This window comes from Silurus aristotelis (assembly GCF_946808225.1).
Source record: "Silurus aristotelis genome assembly, chromosome: 1".
NCBI classification, from domain to species: Eukaryota; Metazoa; Chordata; class Actinopteri; order Siluriformes; family Siluridae; genus Silurus; species Silurus aristotelis.
Genome location: NC_139574.1, coordinates 27,481,596 through 27,502,689, shown reverse-complemented (window position 1 = coordinate 27,502,689; position 21,094 = coordinate 27,481,596). Strand labels below are relative to the sequence as shown.

The window sequence follows — 21,094 nt, the reverse complement described above, 5'->3', positions numbered from 1 at the left end:
TTTACTCTATTTGGTGACATGATCAATAATTTTTCTTCTCATCTCGTGTCATTTTTCAGCAACCTGTTTTCTGTTATTGCGAGGCTTTTTTTAATCTACCACTGGTGTATCATTTCCTGTCTCACACACACCACTGATGTAGACTAGTTTACGAAGCAAACAATGAGTGGGCAAAAGGCATCCATAAGTACAGTCCTGATCACCTGATCATCATCATCTTTTCTCTGCTTGTGTTCTATACAGTGGATGTTCAGCCTGGATACATTCATTAGGTAACAATTATTTAAAATTTGTTTTGCGTTAATATATTAATATGACGTGAGGTCCAGTTACCAGCGTGACCCAAAAACAGGTAGTTGTAATGACTGCTTTTTGCTTACTTACATGTCAGAGCCCAAACTTCTTTACTTTAACTTGAGTGAAAACGTATAATCAGTACGAAAACATTTTACCAGAGTCTTTTATAACACAAGTATCTGTACTTAAGTGAAGGATGTGTGTACTGTATCTCTGGTCTATTTTGACTATTCTTGCTCAGTCTTATCCTACATGTTCCCATAAATCATTGATCACTCCTGCCTTCTTTCCAGAAATTGCCCAAGTCTTGTCTTCTCCCACAGAATGTTCAAAATGTTCCTCTCACTCCCTTGCAGAACATTAATGAATGTGCCGTAATATGTCTTGTGAGCTTCATAAATTATTTTGCCCGCTTCCACTTAAGTAGAAGTAAAGCCCACTTGCATCACCAGCCTATTTGTTTGCTCCACAGAATCCCACTCCCAATTGCAGAAAGCAAAATGCCACATTGGGGGCAAATCACGAAAAAGCACATAACTCTGTAGTATAATGTCACGGGCTTGAACATTTCTTTTGTGCATAAGGTCAGAAATATAATGCAGTGTTTCCTCATCTCTCAAACAAAATCGAATTCTACATGCAGAGGTACACAGAGCACATAGCTCCTGTGTCTATCTTTTTTGTTCTCTCATGTATTGTTAATGTAATGCAGTGACTTACAGGACTTGCGATTGGCTCTTGAGCGCCTCCTTTCGCGTGGCAGACTGCGCTGACTGGGGCCCTGAGTTGCCGACTTTACTATGCGCTCCATGATCTCGTCTGCTGTGTCTTCCATGCAATTAGACGTGTCTTCACTGGCAGAGGACCACAGTCCCATGCGGCCTATACAAACACAGAAAGCACATTTTTGAAAGATGGCTCCCGAAATACATCATTTATTTCCGTGACTGGAAGTAAATTGAAAGCTACAGGACTGTAGGTTTGGAAGCACCTCTGCTGGCTCTGGTGCGTGTGCGCAAACCAGGCAGGACTGAAGGGGTGGTGTCTCCGAGCTGCATACTGTTTCGCAGTACTGCGGTCATCTGCTCGTGCTCTGCCTTGGCTACGCTCTCCTCGGCGTAGCCAAGTCCCTGCGCTGGAGTGTCCTGACTATCTGCTGAAGCTCCTGCGAACTTACCGCTCTGTGGAAGAAGGAAAAATAAAACAAATACATAACATTAAATCCAAGAGTCTGGCTTCTCTGCAAGCGCTTTTTTTTTTTAGCCTCTGGTTGTTGAGTTTTGGCTTGCAGGGTTTTTTCTTTTGCTGAAAGGTTCCACGCAGGCATTTTGTCAAAAACAATCGGAAAAGATATCAAACGTGCGTCATAGAACACCAGAGTGCACACCGAGCTCAGTGTCATTAGTGTGTCATTTAGTCTGTCAGTAGTGGGTGGACAATCAACAGGACAATGCTGTCCAAAAACAATCAGTGTAAAGCAGCATAATACTATGCTACATAATGCTATTCTCCTGCCCATTGTGTGTTTATTTTAATAATCTCATCGACCCTGTTATTATAATATCTGCATTTAACATGTTGCTTGTAACGTAGCTTCCACATGGTGACCCTGCTCTCGTTCGTCCTCTTATTATTCTCACTGCTTGTGCAGTCAGTCATTTTATATGTTCAATGTTAATGAAATGTTAAGTTTTCCTGGGGATTAAAATGGGCTACACATGCACATACATATAGATACAATTGCACACAGCCACGCATACCTCACCATCTTCTTCATCCTCACTCTAGAAAGAAGAAATGATGGGTGACAGAAAAGAATCCAAGAAGGGTTTATAATACATTTATGCTTTAAAAAAAAAAAAGTAAAATAAATAAATGTGTGTGTGTGTGTGTGTGTGTTTGTGTATATATATAAATATATATATATATAAATATAATTTTTTTTTAGACTTTCTCTATTCAATTATTTGATTTATTTAAGTCCTGATAGTCTACAGTCTACAGGACTGTAGGTTTGGTCAGAGTTGTAAAATGTTGATCTACTGAAGTGCATGATACTGCAACACACCAAGAACACAGAGCAACCCTAGAGCGCACACACCAGTCTCGATGCTTACACACTGCTCTACTGCTCATCTGCAGGCAAATGAAAAGAGAAATAAATTCGTCCTGAGATTAGACTAGGAACTGCTTTTAATCCAAAATATTACTCGCCAAACTAAACAAACCACATACGGCCTCCGCTAACCGGGATGCCCCCACAGAGACAGACTTTTGCAGGTCATGTCTGAGGAATCAGGAGTGGCCTCAGGCAGTAACACTGATATTAATTACACAGGGCTGTTGTTCATAAGAGGAATGGATTGGATTTATTAAGTTTGCTGGGTATTAATGACTCGATACAGGCTTCCTGCACTGTAAAAACAGCAATCTATTGATAGCAGTGTAATAGGAAGGAATTTTTTATTATAGAATATAAAGAACACTTAGTACTAGTATAAAACTAGTCAGGCTACTAGTTTTGTTTGCTATTTATCTTAGATACTGCAGGCTTCTTCTTCTTCTTCTTTTGACTGCTCCCATTAGGGGTCGCCACAGTGGATCATCCGTCTCCATACCCCCCTGTCCTTTACATCTGCCTCTATCAAACCAACTACCTGCATGTTTTCCCTCACCACATCCATAAACCTCCTCCTTGGTCTTTCTCTTTTCCTTCTTTCCTGGTGGCCCCATCCTCAGCATTCTCCTACCGATATACCCCATGTCCCTCCTCTGCACATGTCCAAACCATCTCAATCTCGCCTCCCTCACCTTATCCCAAAAATGTTCCACATGCGCTGTCCCTCTAATAAACTCATTTCTAATCCTGTCCATCGTCATCACTTCCAACGAAAACCTCAACATCTTCAGCTCTGCTACCTCCAGCTCCACCTCCTGTCTTTTACTCAATGTCACTGTCTTTAAACCATACAACATCGCAGGTCTCACCACAGTCCTATAAACTTTCCCTTTCACTCGTGCAGACACTCTTCTATCACATCTTAAATACTGCAGTAATAAAATAGAATTCAGAATACAGTTTGATCAGTGGTGAACTGCCCCATCTAGTGGCACAAGTTTTAACCTAATCCATGTACTGTAAAATCAGCCATTAGAGGGCGCACTTACGTCAGTGATCATTTTGCCCCGGGTCTTGTTCCTCTCCCGGTGGTTAGCTCTCTTCTGTTTCTGCTGCAGCACTCTCTCCCTGGTGGTGCGATACTCCAGTGCAAACTCACTAAGGATTTTACAGAATCGGTGGATGCTAACCTCCTTCACTGCGTATGCTGGGTGGCCCAGGAACAGCAGAAAAGCATGGAACCTGTAGATGATGCACAAAAACAATTCGACATACCATGCTTTGATTCACTAGCCCTTATTACATCAAGGAAGAATCTATGCTCTAATAATTTTATTTTACACATCAGAGGCCTTGGGGGATGAATCAGCATGTCTTGAAGTGTTCAACTTTTTCTCAAAAGACTTTACAATATGATGCAATACTGAAAATTGGTTTAATGTGATGCAGCTGTTTATGTAATCATTTTAATATAAAAAAAAAAGGCTGACTGACTTAAATCAAGTGGTCATGACCTTCAAAACACTTTTCCCACCTAGATTTTTTAATGTTCTGTATTTTGATAAATATTTTACATTACAGTATTATAGCAGAGTATGAAATGTGATATGCATTAGGGAATGAACATCAGTGCAGAAAAGAGAATTTCTGAAGACAACAGATTTAGATCTTTAGTATCTGTGGTCTTACTTTAAGCCCACAATATCTTTGCTTCTTCCTAAATGATTTCTGTTCTTTTTGGAGAGTAAATGAAGCCTTCATTTGCATAAGAAATCTGTCAAAAAAGTCTTGTCAATTACAAGGACACACCCCTCTGTCCTCTGTTCTGCTGCAGGTAGATACTTTAACAAGAGTATAATATAAATTCTGGTTGTTTACCTATTGATGATGCGCCTGTGGACGATGGTGAGGATGATGATCCTCTCAGCACAGTCTTTCAGGAAATCGGACATGCGCTGCTTTAGTGCCGGCTTCATCTCATGCTTGGCAATGACCTTCAGGTGGTCCCAGGAAGCTTTGCAGCGCCGCTCCATCTGGGCCAGATTGTCCTGCAGCTGGTCAAAATCCACCTATGGAAAGCAGAGCAGATGTAATCTTATGAATCTTAAATCTGAAAATCTTTTAAAAAATGACACTTCTGAATCCAGTTTATATCTGTCTGCTATACACATGATTTTCTAGCTGTGTTCAATTGTATGCTACTGCTTCAACCATACAAACTTGTGTTTTTGTTATTTCGGAATGACATCCAGTCATATTATAGTAAACTCAGGTGATTTCCACAAATATGCTGCGTTTAACACAAATGGTAAAAAAATAAATAAAAGTGGATTACTTTGAAATTAATTCAGCAGCTAATTACTAAAGCTCTCGAGTGTTGTGGTGTGTAAGAAGATCAACAGAAATCTGTGTACAGCTGTGTTCAACACCCCCATTCTCTAACGAGAGCAAGCTAGTGCTGCTGTCTTTAATCCCAAGTAGTAGCAGCATCAGTGATTTCAGGTTACAGATGGCTGTGGCAAGTTGCAAACAGGAAGTTCACCAGACCAAAACACGGAATAAAAAGGCGTTGGTAACTTAAAAAAATGGCTACAGATGTCTGAATGTTTCTAGTTGTAAAGTCATTATATACACTATAACATACAGTGCATGTCTAAAGTTTTATCAGTTCAGGTTGACACGTGCATGTTCTTTTGTTTCTATGCAACATTTTTTACTTTAAACAAACATGATTAGAAATGTTACAGATGTTAATACGAAAATGTAATAAATAGTTACGTTGTATTTTCATTCAAAAATCCTCCTTTAGCGTAATTAAAATCTGTACATAGTCTTAACCACCTGACAGTCAGTTTCTCCAAACTTTCAGCTGAAATACTTTGTCATGCCTCTCGTAAAAATTGCCAAAACTGTTCTCCACTGGTTGGATTTTTTCTTTACCTTGCGATCCAATTTATACAAGATCAGTTCAATAGGATTTAGGTGCGGTGGCAGGACATTCCATGATAGATAACACCCAAGTCTACTGTTTGCTCTCCAGATAAAACTTACAGTGCTTGGATGTATGCTTCAGGTCATTGTTTGTTATACGGTGAATCGGTTCCAATTAGCCATAGTCAGCATTATATGGAATTGAAGTACGGAATGGTAGCCATATTGGTTCAGTTTTTCTTTCACCCAGAATGTCTCCAACCTTCCATAATCCTAATCCAACAGCCATCTTCCACCTCCATGTTTGACTGTGGCTGTAAGGCAGCCTGATTATATCTTCTCTCTTGTTCTTTGTCTTACATAAGCTCTTCTGTTGCAGCCAACATTAAATTTGTTCTCATCTGTCCAGAGAACTATTACCCAGCCCTTCGCTGTCCAATTCTTATGTATTTTTGCCTTTTACCTAATTTTGTTGCATATAAACAAAAGGAACATGCATGTGTCTCAAACCACAATAGGCTAGGTCATTTCAAACTTTTTGACAGGCACAATAGTTTTGCAAAGAAAATTGTCTATAATTTGTAATCACAATGGAGCTTTATAATTACTCCAAAAAAATGTAGGAAAATACCAGGCTCCAGATGTGCAAAGTTGACAAAGACAGCTGACAGTTTTCAGCTGTAACTGCAATCAAACCTTTATTAAAGTTTTGATCGCGGGATGAATATTTACGCAACGATAAAAATACCTGCTTTTTTGTATAGTTCACCTTGCTGTCACAATAAAAAGATAATTTCGACTTTCAAATGCAAGACATTGTGCAAAAGAAACAGTAACTATCCCAGTTAAGAATATTTTCAAGTTGTTTTCCAAGAGGTTGAATACTAATGCAAGCCATTGTATGCCTTTCTATATATCATTATGTCATATCTAAACCCCTCTATAAGCTTTGATAGGTTATGATTTGGTGCGTTACCTTAGCAGAGCGTGTAACTGCGCCGATCTCGGAGTACAGGTCTGAACTTTCTGGAAACTTGTCCACTACAATGGAGGAGACGTGGTGAAGCAGAGACTGCTTATGCACAGTGTCTTTCACCTCTGGAACTTTCTCCAGGTAACTTAGCTCAAAGCCCTTAGCCTGAAAACACACACACACATACACCAGCACAAGGGTAAAATGGACAATATCAGTGAGACTTTCCTGTAACAAAGTAAATTGACGCCATAAATACTTCCACCTTGAACAAATGGGTCACTCTGGATCTCATCCAGGAAATGATTTCTATAAACGGGTTTCTAATCATAGGCCATTTCCACTATTTACAGAGATTATTCTGAAACAGCTGAGTAGATTACCATCAGTTCCATTAAGCAATAATACAGAATGCTTTGAAAAGCAAGGCAGGTCAGTAGTCTGCTTGTATGCATGTTCACATGAATGCTTCATTGGCTTGTAAATAGCTGAATCTCAATCATATGTGGTAAAAGAAAAGGAAGTCACTGGCCTGCCCCCGGGTCAACCTTGTAGTGCTGAAGACCCAGCCGAAATAAAAACGGGAAATCTCCCAAATGACATGACACGAATTTGACTTGCTCTGTTCTCCTGCCAACGCTCAATGGTTTACTGTAAATGTGCTTTCAATCCTTTATTACCTCTTTAGGTTATTTTTTTCCGTTCCTCAAAAAGAAAAGAGAAAGAGAGAAGGGGGGGGGGGGGGGAAGAGGCAGTGAGCATGGCCATAACTCACATTTGATCCGTTGAGAAAATTGCCGATAGCAAGTAGTGTGGACAGAATAAAGCACAGTGTCTTGTTCTTCTCCAGCTGACTCATGCCCTCCTTCAGGTCCTGTAAAGGCTCTGCCACTTCCTGAAAGTGAGAAAGACGGAGGCAACATACCAAAAACATGACAACTGTTTTTGCAAACGCTATGTATGTATATGTATGTATCTGTTTTTGCTGTGTGATCTAATAGCTCAGCAGTGTGAACAGACAGTAAAGCCTGTGTATCTTGTGCACAAATCCTGACCTTCTCCAACACCTCGTAGTCCATCTTGAAAGCCCAGAGGTGCAGGCGAGCAGACAGCTCACTGATGGAGGAGAGTGTAAGGAGGAACTGTTCTGCACTGCCCAGGGGAATGTCTGGGTTCGCCAGCTGTGCTTCCTGAATCTTTTGCTTCTCCTCTTCTGTAGGAATCATTGTCAGGATTTTCTACACAAAAGAATGGGAGTAATGTTTGAATGTGAAGATTTCTTGCTCAATTCATTTTTTTTTACTCATATCACAATGATTTACATTTGCATTTGTGACTCACATACATTAGACATAAGCAGTCATTAGAATTCTGCAGTAAAACAACCCACCGGCTTACATTTTCAGAATTAATTATGTCAATTATGTTACCTTTGGGTTCTTTATTTATCTTCTACCACCAGTAGGTGAGATGATGATTATTTCCTATACTGCAAATAATTAATCTTAGCAAGTGAAGGTAGTGGAAAATAGTGGTAAATTAACAATAAGCCAATAACTTGTTTAAAGCTTGTAAATGTCTAATTAATTTCTACATAAGTTTGCTTTATTCTTAAAAAAAAAGAGAAATGCTTACAATTGGCTTAAAATAATTGTATATTTAGGTTTATTTTAAACTGTATTCAAGATATTTCCACTCTCTAAGGTGTTGTTTCTTTCACGGTGTAGGTGTAAATGGGTGAATATGTTTGAATTGGGCATTGTAATAGAGCCCCAAGCAGAGAGTATTCCAGTACCACACCCAGTATTCCTGTGATAAGCTCTAATTTATTGAAGACGAATCAATAATTTAAATAAGTGATGTGCATAATGAAAATATTATATGACATACACCACAACATAAATTCCATTAGACAAGCCACAGTTGATAAAACAATAAAACAAACTATCATTGTTTCCCTTACATATTTAAACACAACTCCAGATTGACTACGTTTTCCCAAATGGTGTTCCTCCAATGACTGCTGATGTTGTCCTCATGATTAAGTCCTTCTTACACACTGCCAGTGCAGCACGATGAAAGCAATATGTGCATGCAAATCTCTGATTTAAATGATTGCATTATGAATGACGAGATATACTGTAAACTTGATTTAATCTAGGACTAACATAACAAAAAGGAAAGATCAATGTTTGTTTTCACATAGATCTAGATACATCTGCTTGCTGTCCTACATCCAGGAAAATATTTGGATATAGTCAGATGGGCAAATGAGAGTGAGTCAATAAGAGCGATTGAACCCGAGGGAAACGTGCGAATCACTGTCCAGTGTCATGCCATAATTTTACTTAGTTACAGAACAAGTTCATAATTCCCCTAATAAATCTTTAACAAACTGATAAATAAATAACAACATCTGGAGAAAATCAATAAATCAATAATAGTCAGCATTTCAATGAGTTAAATGATTTCATCTGTGTTACAGCTTTCTCAGTAGTTAACTTCGTTTGCGTTACTGCATACGCATGAGGAATTGTTCGGTCTCTCATTGATAGGAAGGAAAAGCAGATCTCATAATGAAAATGTGTCCAACATCACTGAGAAATGTTCTTAGGTTCATACTGTGCTGTCATGTGAGAATATATTGAGATCACAGATTCTTTATACAATTACATCATATAAATAAATTAAACAGGATCTATTTGCTTAGCTTAGCTAAACTGACATTACCTCTATACCCTCTTTGTTTAGAGCATACTCGTCAAAGTTGAGGATGGCCGTTTTGATGGTGCGGGGAGGTGGAAGAACTGTGAGGCCAATGTTGATGGCGTTGCTTCTTTTGGAGTCCAGGACAATAATCTCCTGCCGTTTTCCATCTGCAGCTGTTTTCTAAAGACAGCAGAACATAAAACTGTATGCATTTGGGCTTGCATTAGATTTTATTACCATTTTACACCATTTTCTTTTTTTCTTGTGTGTATTATGTGGTGAGAATCAAAATGAGCAGTCTGTGTGATGTACCTGCCCACGTCAGCTGCTATTATGATGAAATGTATTCTGTTTTGGACCATAACAGAGCTAAACTGTCACCATCGAAAACATATGTCAGGGCAACAGTCACCCATCTGGTCCAATACTTCACTAGGTTCTCATTATGAGTTTGCACGACTTCTCGCTTGCTTGCTTGTCGGCTAACTGTGATATCCATCTACCATCCCCAACGCAAGATTAAGGAAAACAAAAAGCTTTCTGAAGACTACCTTAAAATGAATTGGAACGGAATTTCTTTAATGTGGGTGATTAGGAAAAACAAGGCTTTCCAAGATATGAATGCCAGCGGGATCTTATGCTGAGTGCAACTCGCTTAGAAAACACGCAAGCACCTGAGGGCTATTTTGGGACTTTGATGAAGAATATTTCTGGACTGGTAAGAAACAAGATGGTGTGTTTTTATTGCCAAACAAAGGGAGGAAAAGAGAGAGAGTGAAGGAACAGAGGGAAAAAAGACAGAGTTAGGAATGGGACAGAAATAAAAAGCAGCTGCTTTCGGCTAGGCAAAGGGAGAACCCCTGACCGGAAAAGACTCATTTAGAAAAACATACATCATAACCCAATACCCTAAAATTATTGCAGGAAATGTTCTGCTCAGCACCTTCTGATACCAGTGTTTCAATATAGCTTTAAAAAAGGAAATAGTCTAATTGGAAAGCCTTTCACTGGATTCTCAAGCATGACAGTTGATAGTTTCTGTGAATTTTTTTCCATCTCAAATACCTGTACAGATTACAGAAGAAAATATTGAAACGTCAGTGTATGTATATGCTGCACCTAATCTACATTTTCAGTTGTAGATCTGGAGTCTTGAGATACATGCATCAGAATATTTTTTCCAATTTTACTAGAAAATACACTACGAAATCATTTTGCAGCCCAAGACTACAAATTAGTAAATCAATACTGAGAGAAAAGAATTATGTTCCAAATAATAATAACATGTTTACCTTTGCAACAGGAAGTTCTTTGGATTTTGTTTCAAAGAGAAGCTCCAACTTGGCTGTGTCCAACTTAACCGAGTCCAGTTTGGACCATAGTGATTCTTTGTAGCGCTTGTCGCTGCCTTGTTGCCATTCTGTAGGCCTCACCTCGTTCCAAAAAAGTCTGATGGTCTTTTTCTTTTTCTGAAAAAGCGGTGGCTCTCCTCGACTATGCTGAGGAGAACCGATATGCGATAGAGACATTGATGCAATGGAAGGTGGTGGGGGAGGTAACATCCCTCCTGGAACAGGAGGAGGGGGTGGGCAACCAAAAAGTGGAGGTGCTGGTGGCAGGTTTGGTATACATGGGGGTGGTGGAGGGGGTGTCATGTGGTCACCTGACTTTATCATGTTTCCAACATCCAAAATGTCTATGTCATCCTCCTCCAAAAGGTCAGTAAAGTCCATCTCTTTAATGCGAAGTTCTCGGGGCGTGGCCATCAGCTGGTCCCAGATGTGATCCGATTCCTTTTTAGGTGGCGTGGGTGAAGGTGCTTTCTCCTTCTCAGCCTCGTTAGGCGAGACGAGCCCCTTCACCAAGTCACCGAATTTCTCGCCCACGGTCCTCACGTTGGCGTGGTTGTCCAGGTGCTGCACTTCCATCTTCTTCACGTTATCCTCACATTCCTGCTGCCGAGCCTCCAGGCTTGAAATGTGAGTGGTGAGGCTGTTTACTGATGAGTCCTGGCCTTCTGGGCATTCTTCTTTTTTCTCGTTCTCTTTCTCCTCATCCTCAGCAGACTTCTTATTTTGTGCATAGAGCATGTCCAACATGAAGCGCTTGTTATTGATGACTTTTCCACACTGTTCGTTGATATCTGCTGCCTTAATGCATTCTGCCCACTGGCCTAATGGAAAGAAAGAGAGAGAGAGAGAGAGAGAGAGAGAGAGAGAGAGAGAGAATACACTGGTTACATCATAGGCTAATAAGATGCAGCATCTAACACTGATTTAAAAGTCCATCACTGTAAACATGAGAGAAGTACTTGTTAATGTTAATGTCTTTTTCTCTTACCCGAGTCATTATCACACATTAGTTTCTCCTCTCGCTCCTCTCTCTCCAAAGTACTGCTGGCTGAGGAGATGCTGGAAGCCGAGCAGTTGTCCTTCTCATTAAGTTCCTCATTCTTTCTCTCTTTCTCACTGAGGGCTGTGCTATCCTCCGTGTCTCTTTCCACTATTTGCTCTTTCTCACACTCCTCTTCTGTCTCGAAGTCAGTCCCTGCCTTATTTGCCATCACGGCCTCTGTGCATAACGTTTCCCTCTCTTTTTCCTTCACATTAGCATCTTCACTTTTCTCGACCTCCTGTACTCCTTGCTCATACTCATCCTTTCTTAATGTCCATTTCCCTGTATTATCTGAATTGTCAGGCTCTGTATGCAACACAGACACTGTTATGTCCTTCTCATCCACAGGCCGCTGCTTCTCCTCTGTCTCTGATGACCACTGCTGGCCAGACACTGCGGGCGACGCCGAGCGAGACTCCACACGGCTTGGTTCTGGCTCAGCTTCTGAACAAAACAAACAAGCAAACACACATAATGCTTTCAAAAAGAGCCATATTCTTTATTTACCCTGAAATCCCAAATAAATATCAAAACATTTATCACTTTGAAGTTTGGTCAAATTAAGGAATAACATCCTGCTTATCTACAGCAACTGGCAGGAAAAATTTGAGGCAACATTGTGTGTTTGTTTTTCGGTTGCCAGGATGATCGTGATAGCCTTGTATTGTTAGTTAACCTGCAAGGTTCTTGGGTCATGGTGGGTTTTTGCTGCATGACTGCTCTGCATGTGATCCTCATAGCATCTGTGCACTGTTCATTTCTCCACAGCCCGTTCCTTCATCCTCTATTACCGTAAGCTTTACACCATTACTATATTTCCCCACTCCATATTTGGAAAAGCAAATAAATAAATGGAAAAGAATCCCACAGAAGCATAGGGGATGACAAAACAGCACAGAGAATGCCTCACAACCCTTAGGCCATATATGTCTGGGCAAATGCATGCGCACTATTACCATACACATAGTCAAGACAAGCCATATTGGTAGATGTGCTGTCAAAGCCAATCTCTTGTACTCTCCATTGTTTGAGGGAGCACTGAAAAATGGCTCAGTCATTTCTGCAAACTAATGAGATTGGAAAGAAAATGGTATGAGACATTCAGGGTACTGTATGTCGTGCACTTATAATAATACAATTTTATTTAGTTAAACTCATATTATTTTTTTTTACCATGCAGAGCACTCACTATCCTCCACAAGCCTTCATTCGACCTATAGCACAAGGATGAAGTGTGTTTAGGATGATGGGATTCTTGGCTAAAATGCACCACTATCCCATTACAAATGAATGGCCCCTTCTGAACAGAAGCTTTGCTTTACATGGCTTTAAAGCATAGGCATTTATCTTACATGCCCCTGATTTTGTCTTTTATTCCTTCACTCTTCTTTATTATAGACTGCTTTGTCATCTAGTCTGGCAGCTAATGTAGGCTAAAGGCAAAGGCGGCTTACCAGGATTGGACTTAATGATTCTTATCTAAAATGTGTGAAACTCAAGCCAAGTGCTAATTCCACACACACAGTGTGACTCAGATATGGATCCGATTGAGATGGTGGATAGGGGCCAGATCTGGGCATGATTGATCATCCCAAGCACACATGTAGCAGCATATAAAGCGATTATATTTTGTTTTTGGAATTTCAGCAGATTGCTCTGATGTTTATAAAGTTTGCATGTTTTGTCTCAAATACAAGTAATCCACTGTAATGATTTCTACATTCAACATTTGTGTAATCTACAAAGAAACAGCAAATGATATCTTTTTAGTTACAAACTGAACTGGAATATACAGTATCACACAAAATGAGCATACCCATCACATTTCTCAAGGGACAATACTGGAGAAATAAAACTTGGATATATATTTTAGAGAAGTCAATGAGCAGTATAGATTTACTGTGCTCTGAAAAACAAGTTAGTTTGTACACCCTGAATGACCATGTCAAAAACTGTAAAACTGTGTCCAAAGTGGCAATATTTTGTTTGAGCACCACTGTTATGTAGCACTGCCTTAATCCTCCTGGGCATGGAATTCACCAGAGCTGCACAGGTTGTTGCTGGGCTCCTTTTCCACTCCTCCATAATGACATCATGGAGCTGCTGGATGTTAGACACATGACACTTCTCCAACTTCTGCTTGAGGATGCCCCACAAGTGCTCAATAGGGTTCAGGTCTGAAGACATACTTGCCCTTTACATCACCTTTGCCTTCAGCTTCCTCAGCAAGGCAGTTGTCATCTTGGCGTTTTGTTTAGGATTGTTTTTATGTTGGAAAACTGCTGTTCGGCCCAGTTTCTGAAGAGAGTGCATCAGGTTCTGGAATCCATTTTTCCCTCAATACCAGCAGCACTCATGCAGCCACAGATCATGATGCTACCACCACCACGCTTGACTGTAGGCAAGACACAGTTTTCTTGGTTCTCCTCACCAGGGTGTCACCACACATGCTGGACACCAACTGAGCCAAAAAGTTTATCTTAGTCTCATCAGACCACAGGACATAATTTTCTTGTGAGTCAGCTTCAGAAGAGGCTTCCTTCTAGGAAGACGGCCATGCAAACTGACTTTTTGCTGTGTGCAGCGTGTGGTCTGATCACTGACAAGTGAACCTTCTGCTTCTGCAACCTCTAAAGCAATGCTGCAGCACTTTTTTTTAAAGCCAGCTTTTGCTCCTGAGGCACAGCACATCTTTGATGGACCCTTGTAAGTCCTGTTCTGAGTGGAAAACTTCTGTATGACCCTGGCCACTGTACTGTAACTCAGTTTCAGTTTGTTACTGATCGTCTCTTAGCCTAGGCCATCGTTTTTGAGAGCCACTGTCATTAATATGGGCAGTATGAAATAATTGTACATGAATCAAAAACATGAATATGATGAATTGGACATGTGTCTTTGCATGGTTAAGCGACATACAGCTGTTATCACTTAGGGTGTACTCACCTTTGTTGCCAGTTATTTAGACAATAATGGCTGTATTTTTTAAAGGACAGTAAATCTTTACTGATATACATTGACTACTCTAAAATATATCCAAGTATTGTCCCTTGAAAAGATTTACTAAAATGGCTGCTGAAATGAGAGGGGTGTACTCACTTTTGTGAGAATATATAAATTAGGATTTTCTGCTAATTTAGTCAATGCCAATTTCCACCCACTTTCCAAGACACATTCCTGCCATTTCACATCATCATCTTTTGAAACATAAGAAGACAATACAAAATCTTTTCAAGCTCAAACCTCTTGCATCACCGGGCACCTAAACACACTGTACATACATGGCTCTCAGACATCTGTAACTGGCCAGTAGCATTCTGGTTGACAGTTGGGATTGGGATTGTTGTTATTAAAAGGCCATATACAAGAATCCATGTATCTGTCTCACCTTGTGCAGTGTGGCTGTGAGGACGTTTATTCTCCTGAGACTCAGTGGAAGGTGGGATTGGACTGCGTGTGTTACAGGAGTTGCGGGAGCAAAGATTGAGTGTGATTTCTGTTCGACCTCTTAGCGCTGATACCATACGCTCCTTCTCATACTCCTCTGCTGCCAGACGCTCCACCTTTTTATACCTAATGTCAAAAAACATCAGTGTTTATTATTAAAACAATTTTACCACTTAACTGCTTATGAGATCCTGTTTAAAGTGCTGCTCTAGTTATGTTAGCTTTATTTAAGGTACTTTAAGTGCATGAACAAAGAAAACTCTGTAATTGTAGAGAAATGAATTTGGATTGACTATTCTCTCTTTTTCATAAAATGGACAGATTTAGGACCATAAAAAACATTTTGCACCTTATCAATACATGTTATAACTTTTATATTGTAGCATGTTGCATTATCATGCTAAAAGTCAGCAATCATACTCAAAGAGTCTGTGGCGTATAGAATTGTACTGTCAAGGTCTGGTTTTCTGCAGTTTATCTATCTCAAGGTTCAACATGTTGTGCATTCTAAATTGCATTTCTGTTGACTTCAAATGTACAAAGTGATTACCTGTAACCTGTCAGCTTGAACCAGCCTTACCTTGCTCAGCTTATCTCTTTCATCAACATGGCCTGGTTTTCCTTTTTTATATCAGTAAAATGTAAAGACTGCTTGTGTAAAAATTCTATGAGATTTGAGATCCCAAGAGCAATAAAAATACTCTGGCACCACACTCATGCCACAATCAAAATCACTGAGATAACATTTTTTTCTCATTATGTGAACATTTCCTAAAGTTGCTGGACTGTATCTGCATGATTTTTATGTTGCATTGCACTGATGCCACATGATTGGCAGATTGCATGGATGTGTAGATGTGCAGATTTTTCTGAAATTAATGTTGACAGCGTAAATTTCCCACAAAATATCATATCATATTTTCTATCCTATAGATTAAACACTTTAGTACAGTGCGACCTTTCAATCATCTAGTAAAACCTGCTTGAAACACACTTTCTTTACATTCCAGTGTGAATATTTGTAGGATGGACCTAATTAAAAGTAAACCCATGTCTAAAGACAGTTGTCCTACACATTTTTATAGCAAAGCCATATGCTTTAGTTGCAGTTTATACTGATTAGCTGGTCAGCTGCTATCTGCCTGTGTCCAAGGCGTTTTAATATGGATCTGTGACGAAATAATATTAGACATGATGCTATGTTGTAATACGATTGGACCACAATAATCCTCCAGATGGTGTTAATAAAAGAAAAGTGCTAAGAATGGTAAGGATGTTCAGAGGATGTTCTGTACCTTTCTTCACGGGCTTCACGGGCCTCTTCTCTCTTCTGCAAAAGATCGCGACTGAAACAAAGAAAGGGACCATGAGCAAACATTTGGAGAGTGCTTAACAAAGACACAAATTTTACACTCAATTATAAAAATAGAGAAATATAGAGATAAATATCTACTTAATATACAAACATTGGTGTAGTTAATGCCAATTCAGATTTTAAACAAATCTTAATACACATCTGAAAAATTTTTAATTTAAAACACAGCTAAGTTTGTGGTTTTTATCATAGAGATGTTACTGATCAGGATTTGTATGAAACATTTGCGGACTGAAGAAGCTAATACAAAAGAATTGCAATATATAGACTGTCTGACCAGCCATGCCATCGCTAGGATCCCTGGTTTCTCACAGCGACTCAGTAATGACTATACCAAGATGAGGCACCTCAAAAATTTGGAATAACAACTCTGAGAGTCTCCACCCTACACTGCCAGGATGAATATTTTTAAGAGCAGGTCCTGGTGCTAGAAACACAGTGGCCAGAAGACAATGCTAATTAGCTAAATTGAAGTCTTAGTCTGCCCTGATACTCATTTCTAGATATCTTATGTAAAAATTCGGACACAAACCAGCAACGAGCTCTCTCCTCTCGTCCGATCCTGAGCAGTTTCCCTTCTCTCTCCTGGCGCCTCCTTTCCCGCTCAGCAGACAGAGACTCCTGGTGTTGCTTGTACGATGAGGCCAGTAAACTTCCCAGAGCTGGTCTGCAACACGGCACAGACAACAGATTCGTACATCATTTAAAAAAAAAAGTATATCTGGAATATTGCATGCACTTATATGCTTTAAAGTCTCAAAAAGCTACAATCAAAGAGAGAGCAGGCAACCTGTCAGTTTTGCTGTCGGTAGGTGACCCTCCTGTAGAAAAATGGTTGAAGGGGGTAGAAGGGGCACTAGATGCACTTGATGACCTGCCAGGATATGTGCCAGCATAGCTATTTTGTCTGTTAAATGAAAATGGATAAATTCAGCACAAAATTTTTGCAATTCTTTAGGCTAAAGTCAGTCAGCAATTAACTAATTCTGTTCATATTTGGACAGATGATAGTGGACAAAAAAAATTGGCAAAAGATAATCACATAGCATGCAAGATTTCAACACAAGTTTCAGTATTTGTTTGTAGATGCACTGAAAACATTTCTACAACCTCAAGTTCCAACAAAAACTTGTCACGTCAAGCCTCTTAAAACACACACAGAAGTCCTACTATCAAGCTTAGATCTCTTTCCCAGATAGAAATTCAGCTCCTTAGGCCATAGCCTTTGGAATCTACAAAACAACTGCTCAATATGGAACCTTGTGGTGAGTACAAAAAAGCCTGAGGAACATCATTCTGGTAAATCACAAAGGAAAACTATCACATTAAAAGAGGTATTGTGAGTTTGTTCCTAAAAAAAAAAAAAAAAGATTTTTTATCTATATGCAGCACTTAAAAGGCACAAGATTTCACACAGCAAACAAAACCAATAGTTCCATTATTGACTGTAATGTCACTGGTAAAATGGCTCTATTCTTATTTTTCTCAGAGCTATTAACATTTCAATAAAAATGTTCCTCAGGAATTACCTGAATATTTCACAGTTCTACCTTTGTAAATGTGAATTCTGCTGTTATAAGGTTTCTTAGATCGGTTCATATACTTAATAAAGAATATATACACTTTCTACACAACCACATCTGTCTTGTTGTTTGAGCCCTGTGGGAGCTCTTACCTGCCAAACCTAGGAGTGGCGCTGGAAGCAAATGTTGAAGAGGGTGTGTGTAAGTATCTTATATCTGAATGACTATGCAGAGAACAGAAGATGAGAAGAAAAGGTCAGGTTAAATTACACACAATAAAGATGTATTAGTCAAAGGTTTACTGGTGTATAAAACCAGAGGAGAGGGAACTGGGGTCTTTTATATGGGGAAAGCAACACAGAAGCAAGAGGAAAGTTAGCGAATGTAAAGTGAATCAAAGAAACGTATCATTTGAATAGATGCATGAAAGATGGTCTAATGGTCTAATTCATCAGCAGATGTGTATGAGTATGTGTAGGCTACAAGGTATTATTATATAATTGACCCTTGTGAAATAGATTAAATAAACAAACACTGTGGCATTAAAACATAGTAAGTAAGTAAATTATATAAAGGCTACCAGCACACTAGAGCTTTTGTAACCTTGATTCACTTCATTTGGCAGTGTATCCATGGACATGATGGGGAAAACATGCTGAAGCCATCCCACAAAGCATTTTCATTGTCAGATGCATGTAGGTCTTGTAGACACCATCAAGCTAATTTCCTTTTGTATTTGGTTTCATTTATAGCTTTGTCCCAGCTTGAGAGTTGTACAATACAACAATAAAAGGCAGATGAGTTGTAAATGCCAGTTAAGGATAGTATCCGTCTGTGAGCATGGAAAAGTGAGATTGGGGTTTAAAATGAGCTTTTGTGCAATTGCACTTTGTTGAACACAGTGTGTAAATTTAAGCTGAATGCAGGATATCATCTGATTTAAAATTACAACAGGACAAATGGATTTGCACTTTACACAACTCGGGAGAACCAAAGGAATTTTGCCAATGATGCCTTAAAGCAGCAACTGGAAAAAAATGATGATGCGCTCAATGACAGAAGAAAAACCATCACGTTTCACAACATCTAGGAAAGTCCAAGAGCTGGAGATTCTTGTGCCTAGTTTGAGGTACAGCTGCAAATTTCTACATACGTTGTTTGAGCCATAACTACAAAAAAAAAATCATATACATCTAATTAACATACTGAGGTTTAATCCAAACATGCAGCTATTATCATATCTGCGGCACTCTAAGGGGATTTGTACTGTGAGCGGTGAGGGTTTGGTTCGCGTAGCCGCACTACCTGGCGTCTCGGCCTCTCTGGCCTTGCGAGATCCCCGAAGGCACCTCATCCGAGTCTGATGGGCAAGGAGAGAAAAGGGGGCAGGAGGGGTGAGAAAGGGAAATTTGATGTTCTTCACTGGGGGATGTGGAAGCAGAGGAGGTGACGGACGAACCCTGGGAAGGCACAGCCCCCAGAGACCTGACGGAGGCCCAAGAAGACAGACCGCAGTGACCAGAATCTGGAGTTACAGGAGGTGAGGACACTGGCGCTCTGCGGATGACCTTGGTCCCAGAACAGCCCCTGGCACTCTCCTGTGCCTCTGAATCAGCAGTGCTGGGGATGAGGTTGACCATGCATTTAAAGGGCAAACACAAGCTAGAAGCCTCCTCTTTCGCTACAGTTGGCGCCATCCAGCTATAAGATGACAGAACAGCTCAGCAGAGGGTTGGGCAAAAGGATGTGGCACCATGATAAAATGTGTTAGGGCAATCACTGAATGTTAGTGTGCCTAACAACACAGGAGCACTATTTCTAGCTGCTGTTTCTACAGCACTGATCTCTGAGAACCTATTCCCAAGTACCTGACAGTATCTGCTTTTTGTGGTTCCTTATCTTCCTCCTCTTCCTCCACCTCCTCTCTGTATGAAAAAGGAGGAATTGAGGGATGGATGGAAGGTATGATGGAGGGTAAGAAAAAAGGGAAAAAAGAAGAGCGGGACAGGAGGAAGAGAAGAAAGGTTGCACATAGATAACATGACACCAGACATTACAAAATGCACTGACAGCAGACAAAACAGTGGCACAAACAAGAGAGACACAACATATAGTTAGTTTGGAGGTATGCTAACATGCTAAAACACTATTGTTTGCTTTAAAACATTCACAATACCACTTGATGCTGGTATCACTTCCAATAAATATTCTAGACCATAATCCACAAGCAACACAATTAAGCTGTTTTAACAAATCAGGAACCTTCTCTGTGATAAGTCTTCCCTGACTTTCAGTCAACTTAAACAACCAAAAACCGCTACAGAAATGTTCAACAGGAGGTGAAAACTGGCATAATGTAAGAATATGCTATTTTAGTAGTATATGCTACTTTAGCTACTTCTCACTGTCAGATGCATATAGGTCTTGTAGATGCAACCAAACTCATTTTCTTTCAGATTTGGCTTCATTTATAGCTTTGTACCAGCTTAAGAGATTGACAATAAAACATTAAAAGGCAGATGATTAGTGAATAGTGTTAGTGTCGTGAAGGTTAATTCACCTGACAGGATGGTTTCAAAGCCTTTTGTAAAATTGCATTATATTGAACACAGAACCTGTGTGATAAGAAATGTGCTTGTATGTGTGATGCATTTTAGACAAGTATGGAAGACCGGAATTGAATTTTGGTTTACAAATCAACACTAATGGCAATGGAGTCCTGCGTATTTGACGCCTGGTGAAGTTAACAAGACATAGCTAACTTTGCCCAAATTGCTTGCGGCTACCACATATGGCACAACAAACATCATCAACTTCGAAAGGTCTCGGCTCTATTAAACGAATAGATTTAGCTAATATAAGGCAGGATTTTGCAAAGTTATGGCATGCAGAAAGAATTTCATAAATGAGTCTCAATCTTACGCCAGCGCTAAAATAAAGTGGCAAAAATAGTACATTCAGTAACAGTCATTTCACTCTAATTTACTGATTGTATCTCCTTCATGGATTTAAACTGCATAATACTTTTTTTATTTTTAAGCAGCTGTACTTGATTGAACGTGACAGATAAAACACAAAACCTATCCATAACTCACCTACTGTTGGTTTACCCTCATTACAGAGGCATTGACAGAGTGGAGTGCGACTCAGGAAAGAGTCCTGGAGTGTACTGCCGTAAGGCTCGCTTTCTTTCTTAGTGGGCTGCTATTTATTACTAATACGGAAAACATAGCGCTTCAAAGGTTTGTCCAATTTCCTGTGGTTGGCCAAATAGCAGACCTCAGGATCGGATGTCTAACTGAGATGAATTCAACTATTTGCCAAAAGTA

General features: G+C 39.7%; 1 protein-coding gene across 9 annotated transcripts in view; it reads right to left on the bottom strand.

The window, feature by feature from the left end:
* fhod3b (formin homology 2 domain containing 3b) overlaps positions 1-21,094 on the bottom strand; it is a 110,059-nt gene that overhangs the window by 2,186 nt on the left and 86,779 nt on the right. For 2 of the 9 annotated variants that reach the window (XM_083554124.1, XM_083554122.1), the window contains 18 exons: positions 19,634-19,690; positions 19,071-19,466; positions 17,918-17,989; positions 17,033-17,149; positions 16,775-16,909; positions 16,163-16,213; positions 14,809-14,993; positions 11,370-11,867; positions 10,322-11,202; positions 9,051-9,209; positions 7,376-7,558; positions 7,096-7,215; positions 6,324-6,485; positions 4,295-4,485; positions 3,466-3,658; positions 2,058-2,081; positions 1,289-1,478; positions 1,018-1,179 (listed from right to left, as the gene is read on the bottom strand). In XM_083554124.1, coding sequence (XP_083410250.1) covers positions 1,018-1,179; positions 1,289-1,478; positions 2,058-2,081; positions 3,466-3,658; positions 4,295-4,485; positions 6,324-6,485; positions 7,096-7,215; positions 7,376-7,558; positions 9,051-9,209; positions 10,322-11,202; positions 11,370-11,867; positions 14,809-14,993; positions 16,163-16,213; positions 16,775-16,909; positions 17,033-17,149; positions 17,918-17,989; positions 19,071-19,466; positions 19,634-19,690 — 3,776 coding nt within the window. The remainder of the gene's footprint in view (positions 1-1,017; positions 1,180-1,288; positions 1,479-2,057; positions 2,082-3,465; positions 3,659-4,294; positions 4,486-6,323; positions 6,486-7,095; positions 7,216-7,375; positions 7,559-9,050; positions 9,210-10,321; positions 11,203-11,369; positions 11,868-14,808; positions 14,994-16,162; positions 16,214-16,774; positions 16,910-17,032; positions 17,150-17,917; positions 17,990-19,070; positions 19,467-19,633; positions 19,691-21,094) is intronic. The other 7 variants (XM_083554127.1, XM_083554125.1, XM_083554129.1 and 4 more) reach the window with 5 other exon arrangements.